This window comes from Coturnix japonica, chromosome 5 (assembly GCF_001577835.2).
Source record: "Coturnix japonica isolate 7356 chromosome 5, Coturnix japonica 2.1, whole genome shotgun sequence".
Classification (NCBI taxonomy): domain Eukaryota; kingdom Metazoa; phylum Chordata; class Aves; order Galliformes; family Phasianidae; genus Coturnix; species Coturnix japonica.
This window is the reverse complement of record NC_029520.1, coordinates 39,066,741-39,085,180: the sequence shown is the minus strand read 5'-3', so window position 1 is coordinate 39,085,180 and position 18,440 is coordinate 39,066,741. Positions and strand designations below refer to the sequence as shown.

The 18,440-nt window shown below is 35.7% G+C and overlaps 1 protein-coding gene across 1 annotated transcript in view; it reads right to left on the bottom strand.

Annotated features, from left to right (window-relative positions):
- SPATA7 (spermatogenesis associated 7) overlaps positions 1–18,440 on the bottom strand; it is a 30,977-nt gene that overhangs the window by 5,769 nt on the left and 6,768 nt on the right. The window contains exons 2-5 of the mRNA XM_015865376.2: positions 17,100–17,186; positions 15,890–15,982; positions 15,049–15,096; positions 6,937–7,070 (exon numbers count right to left, since the gene is read on the bottom strand). Coding sequence (XP_015720862.1) covers positions 6,937–7,070; positions 15,049–15,096; positions 15,890–15,982; positions 17,100–17,186 — 362 coding nt within the window. The remainder of the gene's footprint in view (positions 1–6,936; positions 7,071–15,048; positions 15,097–15,889; positions 15,983–17,099; positions 17,187–18,440) is intronic.

The window sequence follows — 18,440 nt, the reverse complement described above, 5'->3', positions numbered from 1 at the left end:
TTGCCTCCTTCTCCAAATCCTATTTGATTAAAAATTCATCATATAGTAGCTATCTTTATAAAATACACATTCTGTAAAGGACACGACTCTCTGATTCATCTTAGATCAACAAGGAAACTACTGTAACATGGCTTAATATACAAAGTAAGGATACTATAATTAGCTGCTTATTCCCTGTGTAACCCTTTTCTTCTACCTGTGGGAGCAAGATGCACATCTTCAGTACAGTTGCACAAAAAGTTTCTAACAGTTTAAATTTTGGTTATGTTGATTCTTATAAGAAACACTGTGCTAGTGGCAGAGACAGGAGTCCCACGTTGGATGGGACCCACAAGGATCACTGAGTCCAATTCCTAACTACACATGGGACTACCCAAAAATCAAACCCTATGTCTGAGTGCATCCAAATGCTACACAATCTCTGGCAGTCTACTACCCTGTGTTCCAGTGCCCAGCCACCTTCTGGTAAAGAACCAAACTGGTCCTCCCGACACAGCTCCATGCCATTCCCCTGGGTTTTGTCACTGTCACCAGAGCAGAGCTCAGCACTGTTCACTGCTCCCCTGTGAGAAGCTGTAGCTGCCATGAGGCCTCCCCCCTCAGTCTACTCTTCTCTGGGCTGAACAAACCAAGAGACCTCACTTGCTCTCATAGGTTTTGCCCACCAGATACTTCACCATCTTTGTAGTGCTACTTTAGATTCTCTTTGATAGTTTTTGTCTTTCTTATATTGTGGAGCCCAAAACCTCACAGTGCTTGAGATGACGCTGCAAAATGCAGAGCAGAGAGTGACAAATCTCAAGGTTATACCATGCAAGCCATATAATACAAGACAAAATAACAGCTAGAACAGAATAACATCTGACAAAGCCCAATTCAAAACCAACAACTACAAACTTAAATTGATTCAGTTCATGTCTAATTTAAGAGTTCAGGTATTACTGTTCCTTACAGCCTGTTTGCACAGCTACACAGCAACTGCATCAGTAAATTCTGCAAGATTTAAATGGATGTATACAAACAAGGATGTTTCATATGAGAACTCAATTCCTAAGGCCAATTAGGGAACACATTTCTAACAGAAGTCCACGTAGGCAATACAGAAATTAACTTGCTGATATACCTCCCATCTAAACAAATAATAGGAACTTTGCAAGATAATAAATATCTGCTGTGAGACTTCTGAAGCCTTCTACTTTGAGGATGTAGGTGTGCTGTGGGAAAAACAGACACCTAATAGTCCTTGTGTATTTATTGTAAACTCATGACATTGTAGCCTGGTAATATAAATTAGAGTAACATATGGAAGATTAACCTGTGTAATGTATGGTGATTGTAAATGCACAGAATTTCTATTCTACTATTCAGTTTCTACAATAAAGCTTCTAAGAACACCCAAATAATGACTTTTTACCGTGAAAATGTTGGATGTTTTCATAACTGCTACTGTTAATGCTTTGAATCTACACTATTCCAGTTCTTACCTTTTAGAACTGCTTTGTATTTTAAATTAAAACTCAAGACAATCAATATATACTTTATAGTATGCAGTAAATGCTGTTTAAAAGGAATACTCAAAAATGAGTTTATCATCAAAATTAAATCAGAACACACTGCTGTCATGCTGTATGTTTCCTTTACAATTCCACACAACTTCCTCCCAAATCAGTAGAACTATCTGTTCTAGTAGCCCAGAATTTGACCTACCACTGATGCAAAGAAGTGATTTTAGAGCCAAAAAAAGCCCTTCTTGATGGTGTCTCACATTTGCCAACTTAATTTTACCACTACAGCACAATTAAATGCTGAACTGATAACATACGGTAACAATGCCAAACAAATGCCTGTGTTAGCAAACAGCACAATTAAGGCTTACAAGAGTGATTGTTTGCATATAAAATAGTTGCAGTGGTAGCTCAGCACCACAGAAAACAGATAGGACTGGAAAGTTCCAGAATCCACCTATATAGATATTTATTTTGAAAAGTTAATTCCACACCTTTCAAATACGTATTATAAACAGCTTTTTTGGTTGTATACTCTTTACTCTCAGTGATTGGAGCTGCAAAATACATCGGACTGTAAAAGCATTTGCTAACACAGGACGATGACTGCTGCCTCATCTTACAGGGAAAAAAACAGCCAAAAAACAAAACGAAACATACTAATGAGAACTACTACTCGTGAGAGCCACATAACCTATTTTGTGGATCTAGTTGAGTTAAAACAAGACAAAAGGACGGGGTAAACATGGCAATATACCATAAACTTTCCATATTTTTGAGGAAGTTCAGGAAATTCTTTTCTTCTCCTAAGATATGTCATAAGCAGAACAGGCCTAGTGACTAGCTAGTAGGTCCACAAACCATATCTGCATTTGTGTCAATCCTGAGTTATATTCAATCAAGTATTGAGAAAGACAATGTATTTTGAACCCCCCATCTCAGGCTAAACCTTTATTGCTCAAACAGGAAGGGCACGAAGCCTCTGGATATACAGAGAGACACTATCAGGAATGAGGAACTATGCTGCTGACTTCAAAAAGATTTGAAGGAATGCAGGATAATGCTGCTTTTCTGTAATCTGTCAGCATTCTAGAGAAGTCAATTGTAAGTATTTTAATCTACCATCATAGCTCACACTTTATCAACTGTATTGTCAAGATACAGAAACTGCAATTTGGTAATAAATGAACATCTGATTGTTTTAACTTGACACAGCTCAATTTGTAAGCCACTAATATTGCTGTAAGTCAACTGAATTCCTGCTCTCTGCTCTTCAGACAGAGTAAATGGTCTCATTTACTAAGCGACTTTCTTAACCTTCTTTACATTTGATATTCTCACAGTCCTCCTAGTATATCACCTGTTCCTTTCCTTATACACTGATATTTACTTAAATACTGAGAAAATTAAGAGAGAAAATTCACACAAACCTGGGAACAAGAAAGATGTGAATGAATATAATCAGTCTGCATGCTGGCATCAATAATAACTATTTTTCTCATTCTAGTTACATTTTCTATATGCACATGAACATATTATTGAGTTATATAATGCGACACATCACTGCTTCTATCAAGAAGCATTATGTTATTAAGGGAAATTACTAAAGGTGCATATGGAAACACATTTATTCAAACAACCAACATATGGGAGGAGGTCGCTGTTGTGAAGCCAGAAAAGAAATAGTACAGAACATAGAATGTAGGATATAGAATGTATTGAACATTCCTGATGAAAACATCTTATGATATTCAGAAGGTTCTTCTCCTTTAGTTGTTCACATATATCATTCTGACAAGAACTAATTCAAGCATGATACCTCTTCAGACTCATCATAACAGTATAATAAATCTTTAAACACAAACCATTTGAGTAGGTAACTCACATAGCCATGCATGTGCACAGCATAAAAAATTAACAGATATTATAAACTGTTAATGGTGTTTCCTAATCTATTTTTCATATGCTCAAGCATATGAAAGGTCATACCTGTCATTTTTAAGAAATCAAAGTCTCAAAAAATCAGACTGAAAGCCATCTTGAAAAGTGAAGCAGTCCTTAGCACTCCAAAGGCTCTTTTTAAAACAACTCTTTTTAAAAATGATTAGAATCCCTTCAATTGACATTTGGCGTGGAGTAATTTCTTTTGAAAATGTTTAGCAGTCAGAAATGCCCAATAATAAGATTATCTAAACATGGAATGCAAAATAGCAAGTCTTGCTCAAATCAGAGCTTTTACTCATGGGAAAGTCATTTCAGGTTTTCTTGCTTATAATTAAGTCATATTGAGCTTCATACAGCTTCACTTACTGAACATGACATTTTCCAGACTGCATTAAAAAGCCCCTTCTGTTGTAAGAAAATCATTTCAAGTAATTAATACTGAATGTATGTACTTAATTTGGTGACAGATAAATCTCTGGATGCCCACAGGTGTGCTGCTTATTCATCCTCAATATTTGGAGACTTTAAATACTCAAAATTATCTATTTACAAAGACACACAAAGTTATCAGCTCTTTCAGCCTCCAAATCTGTAGCTTATCATACTGTTTTGATAAACTTTTACACATTGTGTCAATTATCAACATTATGTAGCATGGAATGAGAAAAGAGAAGTAAAGCAATCTCTTATACATCTTATGCTTTCCTTGCTCCTCTGTTTGACTGTGAGAGAAATGACTGTCTTTGAAGCATCTTAATTGTGAGTGATCCCATGAAAAGGCTGCTCCATTGTGTATTTTGACAACCAGCTGGCTCCTTAGCTTCTCACATTTGGGTCTTTGCTAAAAGCACAGAAATGCATGATGCAGCACAACCATCTATCACACCTTAACCCACATCAACTTAGTGATCTAAACCCTCTCCTTTAAAGATAATCTATGATTTTAATCAACTCAGTAATGAAACTTAGGTCACCACAACATAAATAACTTCCTCAGTTAATTTCATTACGCTGTAGATTCTCACATTACAGTAACTTTACATTTATAACTAGTTATTAAATGAAGAATTTACTGTTCTTATGCATTCAAACCCTTGCATAAAATAGTGAAAAAGATGACTAGTCAAATTCAAGGCACGTTACAGATATTCAGTTTCATACTCAGTTCAGTGTATAATAAAATACATTGACTAAATGACAACCACATAGTAAGTTATAAATTTCTTATAATCTCTATGTCTTAAAGGAATAATTTTAGCTCTGTTTTTACCATGCATAAAGCATAGACTCAATTTAAAACAGTTTTTCTGCTCTAGTACAAAATTAAGTCACAATAAATGCAGCTCTGGAAAAAATGAAGAATGATAAAATAAAAGCAGCAGACTTAACAGAAAGCATAAAAAGTGATTGGTAATGAAAATAAAAAGTCAGGTGCGTAAATCAAAACTGATGAGCCCACACTTAGCCTAGAATCTATTCAGACATTGACCTGGTCAGAGCTGTAAGTTTTACTTACTACTCTAAACTCAATATATATGTATACATAAGAGTCAGGGTTTATTAGTCAATAAATTATGCATTACAAAAGTCACATCTCTAACTTTTGTGTTCTCACATTTAAATATAGTGTTGGCAAAGCCTGGAGAGCTCTATTTGCCACTTTTTTCCACCAGCTACATTATAAGACACTTCTACTTTTTGCCATTACCTCCAACTACCTGTTCCAATTTTTTTTTCTTTCTGAATCTCATCCCAACTGAGGAATATCTTAATTTAACAACACACTTTTTCATGTAATTCCACAAATGAATGATGTATAATTATCTTAGTTTCCTAGTGGCAACAGATAGTGTAGTAATATGATTAAGAGATGGCAGAAAATCTTTATGTTATCATTGGTATCCTTAGAATTTGTTTTCCAAGTATCACCTACTTATATATTCTTATAGCTGGAGAAATACAATTAGAACAGCTAAGTTAAGTTATCCTAACAATGCATTAGAAAACATCTAATCCTTAAAGGGGAAGAATCCTTCCTTGGTGTGTAAACAAACACAGGAAACCAATGCAAATTGTGTCAAATCTAGTAAAGATTAAATATGGACTGCTGTATTTTTTCTACTAAAAATGAGGCCAATTACTTCCTCTGCTTACCCTTCCATTAGAAGACTCTCTTACAGATTTTTACTTCTCAAAAATACTACAGAAGCAAAAACAAAAAACCTTCAAAACCATTAAATCAAAAAAACTATTTTTTACGTGTTGTTAAACACTAAATTGGCAAGCCCACAAAAATCACTCATAAAACACATCTTTCTATTGATATTCTAATTGATATATTCAAGTTCAGACTCAGTTGTTTTTTGTTGTTTTTTTTTTTTCATTCTGAGGCTAACAAACATAAGGAAAACTGCAGTTACTCTTGGTATGATAAAAACTACACCTTCAGGACAACTTTTGATGGGAAAGTATCTGTATTTAATTAGTAGAACTGGGAAATTATTGTCGGAAGACTTTGTTTTGAAAGTGATTAAAGCATAGGGAGAGTGACAATCTCATAAAGATGTATTAAGTCCACACTTACATCCTTTTGCTTAGAAATGAGAATTTGTATAGCAGTTAGAGATTTTAAGCCCTCTTTAGTTACTTCACAGCAAAAACAAGTAAAGGAATTTATCCACCACCCAGTATACAGCAAATAGTGCAGAAGAACAAAAATATTATCAACAGAAGAATTAAAATCCAATCAACTTGGATTTTAAGTATGGCACTTCCTCTCTTTTCTTACTCATGCCTATCATTTCATTTGTAAATAAGAGCTATGTACTGAATTTCAGAGCATTATGTCTCACTACAATAAGGTCATACAAAGACTGCCCACTGCCAAAGACAAACAAAAGAGTCACACAGAAAAACTACTGATGTTTCCTGTTCTACTTAGAAATGTAGTTTACATATGCTTAAAACAACATATGAATGATGTGCTTGCCACCAAAATCACCAAAGTTAAAATAGCATTCATTTTTTAAGTTGCATACAATGTAACATAATGAATAATATTATAGTTTATTAGGCTGCTTACTTATTATTTGGTAACACACACCATATATCTGAGTGAAGTGTCAATCAAAATAATTGAACACTGAGACAGAAAAGTAGTCATCTTCACTCGTCTGGATGGCTTAAATACTATTTTCAATTTCAATGACTGAGAGAAGACATGGGAATTTGACCTGAGATGATACAGAAAGAATTAAAGGGTAACTACAATTTGGATTTACCACAGGCACGCTTTATCCACATACCTGCCACTTTTGTCAGGAGGCTGAAAGAGAGCTGGGTGCATACCAGGAAGACAGTTGTCTTATCTTCTGTTGTTAGAAATATGCTAGTCCTCCTTCTAAAACTACTGCTGCATTGGTCATCAGCTGTCATTAGGGGAGGCAAGCCAATCATGATATCTACCAAACAAAATTAAAATATCTACCTTTCCAAAAGAAGTTGACAGACGCCTTCCACTTGCTCTTGAGTTGGATCGTGAGGCACTTTTGCCCACACTCATTTCTTTTTCATACCTGTCTATCTTCTTTTTCAGTTTCTCTCTTCTCCGCTGGTCAGCAACTTAGGAAAGAGACAAAGTTGGTCAGATCCAATCTGAAATCTTACTCTCTTTTTGTCCTAAGTGATTTGAAAATATCAAAGGGTTTTCCAAATGCTCAGCAAAGTGAGGCCACGAAAACAGGTTCAACCCTACTCAGGAATTATGAAAAATTACCTGCATTTTTAGAAGAAGATTAATATTAGAGTATGCTAGTAGTTGATCTCACAAGTAGCACAAGAATGTGCACTAATTCCAAGATCTGTAAGTCTATCAGAACATCCTGCTTGAAAACTCACAAGTTTGCTCTTAAACTTTTATGGATAAATCTCATATAACTGTACTCTCATCCAATATTTCAGCAAGGAACAACATGTTTGCTAGTTAGCAAATGTGGAATATATAAAAGTCTGTGTTCAACCTATGTAAAAATAATCTCCCAAGTATAGAAATCCTGCGCAAAACAATACTTCCATGTAATGAGCACAAACAATGAAGACTAACTCTGTGGAAGGGATGCAGCCTGATAAGGAGGAGAAACTGTTATTGGGGTATGATTTCTATGTTTGAGTTTGCTATCACCTACATCTGTTATCTTAGATAGCGCAAAGCTTTTTTAATATTATGAGCACTTAGGTGTCACAGATGACAAAGTTCACAAAATTTAAAACTCCAGCTAAGACTGATCAAAAACATGAATAATTTATTCTCAAACACAAATGAAGGCATACTTTGGAAGTCCATATACAGACTCAGATATATCACAGAATTATAGGGTTTGGAAGAGACCTCAAAAATTGAGTCCAACCCCCCTTCTAAAGCAGGTTCCCTACAATAGGTCACATGGGTAGGTGTCCAGATGGGTCTTAAATATCTCCAAAGAAGGAGATGCCACAACCTGTGTGGGCAGCTTGTTCCAGTGCTCCATCACCCCTCTTGTAAAGTTCTCCTGTACATTTGTATGGAACTTCCTGTGTTCAATTTTTCAGCCATTACTCCTTGTCCTATTACCACACACCACCAAGAAGAGCCTGGCTTCATCCATTTGCCTCCCACCTCCCATTAGATATTTAGAAACATTTATCAGATCTCCTCCTCAGTCTTCTTTTCCCCAAACTGAGCAGACCCAGGTAATTCATCGTTCCCTCATACCACAGACGCTCCATGCCCTTCATCATCTTTGTGGCCCCCTCCCCTGGACTCTTTCTAGAAGATCCCTGTCTTTTTTGAACATATGAATGGTATGTTTGAAACAGACACACAGAAAGGCCTTTGCATATTTCTTCTTCACTTTCAAAATGTATTTATATCATACTCCAGTAGACCTCAACCTTCACACAGATTATAATACTTAGTGCATGGACAAGCACTTCGTGGATTGATGTGGTACATTCTTCCAGACAGCTGAGAACTACAGCTATCTGGGGACATACAATCATCTTGCATCAATGTACGTTAATCTGAGACACTGTGTCTCTAGGACTCAGTTAAGTGCATATATTAATTTTATTAAAACATTTTAGAAAGTAAAATACAAAGTAATTTCTTTTACAGCGGCTGGTTTGTTCTGTATATTCCATTAAAGTACTTACAATATAAAGTTGTTTTTATTACTGGAAAGCCATTAGCTGAAGTTAAGATATGCTAAATTATACAACTATGAATTTAAAATATGACTTATAACTGAACTAACCATTGAATAATCAAAACTCAATATTTGTCTTCCTACACTAAATTGTTATTATGTGGCTATTCTAAATTATTATTATTTCTAATTCTATTTGTCTTAAAAGCTACAAAAGGGCACTCAAAAATTAGCTACATGTGAAAAGTTTAATATGCTTAGATAATTATGCTGGTCTACCAGACCGTGTCTGTATATACAGCTCTCATTTGTGTGCATAAACTGAAGTCTTGCTGAATCCTTATACAAAATGGTGCATGAGTACTGAATAAACATCTTAAGAAACAATGAATGAATGAGTGATAGAGCTCTACAAGGCAAGAATGCAAATCAGAATTATAGTTTTCTCATTTTGTAAGTACGAGTAGATGGCTAATGAGAAACTTCTTTACATTCAAGTGCTTAGGAGGAATATGGGCTTGTCTACAAAAATATATGCTTAAACCTCTTACTGTCTGTTCAGCCTGCATACTGTGACTTATTGGGAGTTTCTTGGCAAAGCATAAAGCAGGGTGAATACTAACAAAAAAACAGCAACAAAAAAGAGCTATTTTGTTGTCTTTTTTCCACTCTTTACAGGATAAGGTTTGAGATTTCACACACGTGGGTAGACTTGGTTTTTACAACTGGAGTTCAAAGCTATAAAAGCCTGCTTCTACGGATCACCTCCAGGACTGTGTGCTATGACTTCTCTCAGCCAAAATATGGCTTGTGCCCAAGTCAAGAGTAAAGAAAGAACAGTAAGCACGCCAGGCTGCTAAGGCTATCTTTGGTTGTCAGAATGACCCACTGGGACTACTGTCACCTACATGGGAAATGTAAAGCCCTTGCCTCACACCAATAAGCTTATCTCAGCTAATCCATCAAGTGTGTTCCAAAAGCTATAAAGTCATTCATGCATACTGCAGGCCAAAGCAGACACATGCAAAACAGAATGGCAGAAAATCCTAGCAGAGCACCCACCTACCTTGTTGCCAAATTAAGGAGATCTCAAGCTAGATCTGCTGTAAAAGGTAGGAACTGTAAAACCAGCAAATTCAGAAAAAAAGAAATCCCTCTTGAATAGAGTTAATGTAGGTATAAACAGACAACTAGATGCAAGTTAGGACAGACCTGAGGCAGACAGCAAGCCACACCAACAAGGGTATAGACCCCAAAAATGCATGCTGACAGCTTATCCTTACTTAACACATCATTTCTCCAAGCAAGGACTGAAGAATCCAGACCTTGCGTTTGCTGAACAGGAAATGGTATCTTACCAAATGCCTGAGCGTTTGAGGCACTGATGACAAATAACATTACAACTGACAGTAGCTGAAGATACTCCAGACTGCCATACACAACGACTTGTCCTGCATCTGTGTGTATATTATACACAGAAAGAATGAGAGCAGCAATCAGGAACAAATACACAGTTTTGAAAGAGACATGTATCTATTAAAAACTGGAAAGATTCTACGCTGTTCTAGACAGCTTCTGCTTCAAATTAATTACAGTCACAGCTTCTTTAGTTTCAGTGAAGTTAATAATCTAAATTTCACAGGATGCCTTTAAAATACTGTCATAGAGTAGCAGAAAGTAAATATAAACTGAACTTGTTAATAGGAACTTACAGTTTCACTGCAAATAACTTTGTATATTGGCACCAGAAGTGTGTCATATTTGAAAATAAAGAAAAAGCTCGAGACACAAGGTATTTTGGGACAAAGAAAAAAGAAGAAAAATAAGTTTTTTATTTCTTTAAAAACAGTACGCTAAGTATTTAGATATTAGAAACACTGTCTATAGACCCAAATAGCACAAGTTTCTTTTTAAGCCTTGTAGAAGACTTTGAGATTAATGTATCTCATTACTGCTGTGCTTAAAACCATGACAAAGATTTACAGCATAATAAAGAGAACAGTGCATTAGATGATAAATAAAGTAGTAATTTTTGTACATCCGATAAATTCAGTCTGAAAAACTAAATAAATTCCATAACTTATTCTATCCACTCCATGAATCTGTTATCTCAGTTCTACTAGCATTGAGAGTAGGCATAAGAAAAACTATAAATTTCAGAGGTTAAACTGTAGCATTCTGTATAAAGAGTAAACTATAAAACTCCAACCAGACTCTCATAGAACTAACACTTTTGCTGAGGCAAATACCCTTGTCACAAAGTTTACACTACACTCAGAAACTGGAGATCAGACTGTTGTGTTTCTCTGCTAGAATACTCCCTCTGCATACTCGATTCTTTCTTCCTTTAAATCTAGGCCGCAGCAGTGCTCCTAGACCCACACTTAGAATTATAAAATGAATGCCATAAACATGAAAGGAAAAAAGAAATCATACATATCACACGCCTAAGCAGCTTGAAAGGTTTGTGCTTAAAGAGGACACTATGATTTGGAATGCAAGTGGTTGTCCTTAGCTCTGAATTTCCAATCTCTAAATTTATCATATGTCACATTACAGTACACTTTGTGGATTTAACCTTCAAGACATTTAATTACTGATGTAAATAAGCCAAGGCAAACAATTAAATGTTTCTGTAGCTCATTGAACGGGGTATCTCAAAAGCATCGAGAATTCCTGCAATGTCTTTATATCAACTGTTTTTACAAAAACACACTTCTTATTTTTCCCCCCTTATAAATTCTCCTAGATCAATAGTGCAAACATCAACCTCATTGTTTGACCAGGTAGTATCATGGCTACACACAAGTTCTTCCTTCCATATGCATTTTTAGCATTACCTTCCTAACAGCAGAAATCCCCAACACAACATGTTTTATGTAACTGGGGTGACTTCTCATCAAATTCAAACTGAGTTTTGCTATTGGTAGGAAGTTCACAATTTTAAATTTAAAAATTTCATAACACAAATTTCAGATTTCACAACTTATTGATTCTGCAGTCCTTCTACATATCCATTATCGGTAATTCTGTTTTATCAAATAAAGGAGGAATCACAATGAGGAAAGAGTATAAAGGATTTGGTAAGGACTTGACACCTATAGCCTTACTTATATCAAATAGAATGTTACTCAGAAAAACAATATTTGCATCAGATGATCTACTTAAGAAACATGACACTGCTTGGCAATGCTGCTAACGGCAGAATTTGGTCACTGTTAAAGCTTCCAAGTAAAGCCTAACAGTGAGACTTGAATACATCTGAAGAATTTCAGAGAGGCTAGAAATGCAATGTCATCCTGAATCCATTCACCTCTGATCCATACAGGGTCTTCATACAGAATCTCACTGTTACTCCTGCTGGTGGGATGCACTGTACAGCAGCCTGTGTAGACTGAAACTGTGAAAATGCTGCTCCTTTCTTCTTTTTATTATTATTTTTTTTTATTTTATTATTTTTATTTTTTTCACCCCCTTAGTATCAAAGAGACCTGCATTCCAAGCACACTAATCACTGGGTTCAGGCTGTGCTATCAATATACTCGTGGAAAAACCTCTAAACATATGGATTGAAAAGACAGGACTGTTAGGAACTGGACATGTGTAGCAGCAGCTGTCTTACTTGGCACAGCTTACATCAACTTTTCTGGCACAAATTCCATAACCACAGACTTCTAATGGCCACCGGTATCAATCAACATGCTTGGACTAATTCTGAACATAGAAGTTTCACATGTCAATAAGTTTCACATTTTAACAACTATTTTAAGTTAATAAGGCTGATCTAATACACAGGAACATGTTCACTGAGAGCTCAGTTGCATGGCAGCTTGCCTTTTTTGCTGCCAGCTAAGATACCAGGAAAAGAACAGTGGAAACTAAAGCCGCATTAAGGACAGTACACATTTAGTGTCCAGGGAGCATGCCAGCTACAGTATCATGTTTAATTCTTAAACACTAACAACTGATTCATGGCAACAACCCCAAAGGGAAATACTCACCTGCTATTTTAGCTATACTTGATGCATATTTTTAGGGGCTTTTTTTTAACACTATCTTCAGGAATTCCATTTAGCAACTCTATGCTATTAATAGATCTGAACATTTCAAACTGAAAATTTATTCCCCTTCGCCATATTTTTTTAAAGAGAAAAGCAGTACTATGCTTCAATTGAGGCAATGACAGGCACAGAACTATGTGAAGAATAAGGCTGTAAACTCTGTGATCCAAGTGACACTATCAGTATGGCTGATAGTCACACTGGTGTTGCATCTGAGGATGGTGTGTCCCTTCTTCAGTAAGAAAAAATACACTGGTTTGAAAACATTCTCCAAATCCTGTTGTGTACTTAATTCACGAGCAGATTTTCAATAGCTCTATTTTCAATACTGCTACCTGAGTACTAGCTGTCATCTCCCCAGCATGCTTTATAATATCCCCCTTTTATGAACAGAGAACCAATAAATGATACCTAGCATTAAGCTTAGTATCTGGACACCTTGTACTTGGCTGCATTATTAGAATAGTACTGAAATCTATGATTCTGAAGAATAAATAATGCTTATAACAGTAGGGGGGAAAAAAAGCCAAAACCACAAACCAAGCATCTAATCTTAGGTACGAAATTAATTTATAAAGTTTTCAATTTCATCCTAAATACCAGCAGTTTCTAAAAACGCTGCACATACCGGCCAAGGGAGGCCTGAGTACCTTATCCACCTTGAAGGCTGTAAGAGCAGTAATCAAGAAATTGAAAGTAGATGTGCCATTACAGAATATACCTTTGCCAAGTCTGCAGAAACTTCAGCCTATGTAATAATTTCTTAACTGCTTATAAAAAGTAACATCTCAGTCAGACAACAAAACTATTAAGAAAACAGGTAAGAAAAAAAAATTAGAGCCGTCTTGGTTGCAACCATGGTTAATAAGATAAAAACCACCATCAGCTTTTTCTAGTGTAGATTGAAAATAGTTGAAAGAGCAGGTTAATGAAATTTAATGCACCTATTGGACAGATGGATAAAAACTAAAGCAGCAACAAAGGTGAAATGTTTCCATCACACTCTGTATAAGAGATTAATATTCTGTCTGTTCGTAGGACACAGTTACATAGTCAGACTCTAGAATAAGAAAGATAAACTGAAACATAGTGCAAAAAAGCCTACTACCTAAAATGGAAATGTCTTCACTACAGAGCACACCTGCTACACCTGTGATAATTATCTGTTAATGTTAAAGCTGTATAATTATTTTCCAAAATGAACTCATTCTGTGCAACTCATGCTGGTGTGAAACACACAAGCTTGGGAGCATTTTATCTGCAAAGAAAACAGACTAAAACGATCTGGCATTTGCTGATGTTTAGAAAGACCCGAAAAGTGATGGAACAATAATAGTTATCTCAATCCATAAACTACAGATAGCCCTGTAATACAGTTCCTAATTGTGCTGCACCTTTTGAAAGCAGCCTGTTGCCTCATTCACTCTCAACTCCTTATGCAAAAGTAATGGGAAAAAAAAAATAAATCTAACAAAACGCTGAAGTCTTTCTGCCAAAAGGATGAGTGATTTTCTACATAAGCTCTGGTTACTCTAATCACTTAGCAAAGCATTATCACTTTGGTTTGTCTGGATTTGAGATTTAAAAAGTATACTACTCAGAAAAGATTTATCTTTCTATCCCAAATAAACGCTTTAATTTTTTTCCAGTATCTTAGCAGATGTAACTGAATACTGAATTGGAGAAAAAAGAACTTTCTCTAATTGGATTAGAAAAAAAGATTTCAGATAGCAGAAATACATCTTTGTTATTTTAACCAACAGCTGCTATCCATCACTCCTTGATAATTCATATTCCTTAAGTCAATGACTTGAAAGTATTCCTCTTCAGCTAAAACAAAGAAAAACTACAGTACTGACACATTTCATCAGCATTAAGAAATGAGGCAACTCTCAGAAAAAGTGACTGCATTCAGGCTGCTGTGATGGGCATTTGTGGCTGACTATACTTTCTGTCAAAAGGACAGCATGTTTTAGTTTCAGTTCCCCAATTTCTCTTAACCTTGTACTCATAAGCACTCTTCATGAAAGTCTAAGCTTACATCGTATCACAAGAAATAAGGGAGAAATTACTACATTTCTCTTCTGCTCCACTGACTGTGCAGAAAAGGATCCTAAGTAAAATTAGTTATGATCCTAAGTCGAATTAATTAATCACTGATAAACTATGATCATCTCACTGATATTACATTCACCACAGAATCCTATGAATAGATAGGAGCAGGATAAGAAAATCTGAAGAAACAAGCATATAGAAATATGCATCATTGATGGTTGTTCTCCCATTCACCTGGCATTTGCTTTGTTAGGTTAGTTTTACAGAAGCTTTTGCAGAATTACTGTATCAGATACTCACGTTTAATGCTGCTCAGCCTACTTCTGGGCAGTGAACAGTCTACAGAGGCTAAAAATAGAAAAAAAATGGATGCAATTCACTATTAGTGTTTGTCATGGCTAAAAAATAAAAAATAAAACAGGACATACGCTAATTTAATTAGAATAAAGCATATTTTTCACTATTTTAAAATACAGTAAGAAATGGAGAAATGATAGGAAAATTAGCATAAGCACATCCAAAACACTGTTTCTGAAAATAGCTTGAAAGAAAGTACAGTGCTTTGGGAGGTATTCAAAAACCTTTTATCACATAAGTCATATTATTGCAAAATTCTCTGCACTGAATTTAAACACTCAGTACATTCTGCCAAGCCTGAACATTAATATTTCTTGGACTTAAATCCCCAGAACAAGTTTATGCAATGAAAAAATAAAAATATAGACACTAACAGCTATATACAGACAAAAAAAAAGTCAGTGGCCTTAGTTTAACTGAAAATGTTCTGTAATCATTTGTAAAATAAGTTTGGAATATTTGCTCTTGAGGTTATCTCCATATGCTTATCTCAGTATCCTGTTTTATTACAGCACTACTGCTGAATGAAGAGAATACAGCACAAAGTACCCTTAAATAAAGTTGTAACTTTGGTAGCGCTCAAGAGAAAAGGTTTTCATACAAAACTTTCGATCCTAATATCACTTAAGTATTACTACATAAAAGCTGTATCTTCTTGCTGACATCACTCTGAGCACAAAACAGGAAAAAAAAAATTAGGCTTCTGACAACCCTTTGATATAAGCCTATTCTGAAAAATGAGATAAATCTAGAAGTGGAAATTATTTATATATGCAATTTTTACCTTTGGCTGAAAGAATTCTGTTATAATGAAACATCAAGTGGTCTCTGATCAGGTACTGGTTTGTCAGACTTGGGGAGGAGTCGATGCAGAAAGCTATTAAGATTAAAATTAACATTATAAAGCAGGTAAAAGAATATTCTGACTTTGAAGTTATTAACTGCAATTCAAATATAAAAGCCCATATTTCCAATAACAGCTGGACACCTGACCAGTAAAAATAAAAGCCAAAAGAACATTAAGGTGGTTTTGCTCTTAACTTTTATCCTGTATCAAGTATGGAGATAAAACTCTGCTTTTCTATGAGCCAGTTACAACATTGTGCTTTTGACAGACTTCCACTTAAGCTTTCACAGAATCATACAATGGCTTGGGGTTGGAAGGGACCTTAAGGATCATCTCATTCCAGCTCCCCTGCAGTGGACAGGGTTGCTAGCCACTAAAAAAGGCTGCCCAGGGATCCATCAAGCCTGGCCTTGACACCTCCAGAGAAGCAGCATTGTGGAAAAAGCACTTCTCTGAGCAGTAGGTCATTTTTTCCTACTCCCACTGCAGCACCAGTTTACATCTAGTAGTGTTTCTGGAACACTCAGTGTTTGCAGAAGGCAGAAGCTACAAACTCAAAATTACTGTGTGCTTCTCTGTTCAGTGGAAGCCAGTTTGCCTAACCTGCCAGTATAACAGGAAACTATCTTAGCTCCTTTGTTGGTGTTCCCCCTATCCCCACAGTGAGCCATCAGCTTGACAAATAGTTACTGATGTAGCTGAAGTTGGAAAATGTCAGCATGGAAATTTCCTTTTTAACCAGCTCTTTCTAAAAAAGAGTCTGAGATGGCACAGAAACATATCCTATCCTATCCTATCCCAGCAACTACGTGCAAAGGAACAGGTTTGAATTCAACATTTCCTCCAAGTAGTAATTCTACCTATTCCAGCTAATGCAGATGTGTTCCTAATTATTTCTAGCTAGTGTAACAGTCCAGGCAAAAATAATAAAAAAAAATCAATATCGTGTAGTAATTTTAAGTACTATTAAATTTAACCAATAGAGCTCAGTGTAAATGCCCATGGAATCACTGAATATTCTGAGTTCGAAGGAATCCACATGGTTCATCAAGTCCAACTTCTGACTCCAGCATTTTGATCATGAATGCAATTAATTCACACAGAAAAACCCTAACAGCCTTTCAATGAAAGAAAGTGTGTTACTTACCATTACTTTTAGTACTTAGCTGTCCTTTAAATGGGCTTGCTGGACCACATCTGGGAATGACCACAGCTGGGTATTCAAGCACTTTAACTAAATGTCAAACAGTTAGAAATGAGAAAATACACATTCTGACAGACAAGCAAAATAAATAAAAATATAATTCCCCAAAGAATTATTCAGTTATTGTAGCACACTTTTTCCTAGATGAAAAGTCTTCATTACCCTAGAATACAACAGCATAACTAAGTAACTTAATAAAGATGCCAAAATACGATTGTAAAACATCTACTGGTTCAAGGGCTTAAGCAGCTTAAGAGACCTTTAGATCACTTCAACCTGAACATTAGTCATTAGACTGCACAGAGACTCAGCCAAGGTTATGTAGCTATGATAAACTCTAATTTAAATGTTTATTGATTGAATTTTATCATTACATCAAACAATTAATGTGTAAGAAATTCTGTATGTAGATAAAGATTGTGTTTAGTATGAAACTCAAGAGTTTAATAGATTCAAAAGAAACTAATTACATTTGTGCGACAAACCACCCTACTAATAAGGACATGCTCTTTCAAATATCTGTTACTGTTAATGCAAAAAGAATTTGGTTTGCTATTCCATCTTCTGTCAGTTTATAGACTGAAAACCCTCTAAACAAATGTAGATACTGACAAAACATAAACATCCAATTGTCCCGAAATACAAAAATGTGAATTGAAATCCCTTGGGGGGGGGGGAGAGCGGAGGGGGGGGTTGGAGGGAAGTAGCAATGTCAGGCTCACAACCACTGTCTGTAAGGTGACCTATGATTTAAAATACACATCCAATTTAATTTAGAATTCATAGCATTTTTAGAACAAATTGTAACAGAAGGTAGGTGCACTGCTGTTTCAAATACTAGCACATACAAAGCATTTTTTCATGGTTTCCAAGACCCTGCTCAGAGTACAAATTAAAACAAATGAGGAGAGTGGGAATCTTTCTGTCTGGGCTTCAGTTGGATCAGCAAAGGCAGGCATCTGTACAGAATAACTGCACAGTGCAAGAAATTATGCTGAAAGACGTAGCCAGGCTTAAGCCATGTTTTTAACAGCCCCTTAATTCCACTTTTCATAGCTTTTTACTCTCTTTTTACCTCTGCCCAGCACTTTGCTTTCCATCCTCTCTATCTTCATTTCCCACTGTTATGTGACAGTTATGAGTATAAAACAGTACTGTTAAAGCTATGAATATCACTATAGTGTGTCATAGCGCAGCTTTAAATGTTGCTTTTAAACATGCTGCATGAGATGCTGTCCAACTATTAGTTGGCAGAGATCACATCAAAATAAATTATTCTCAATA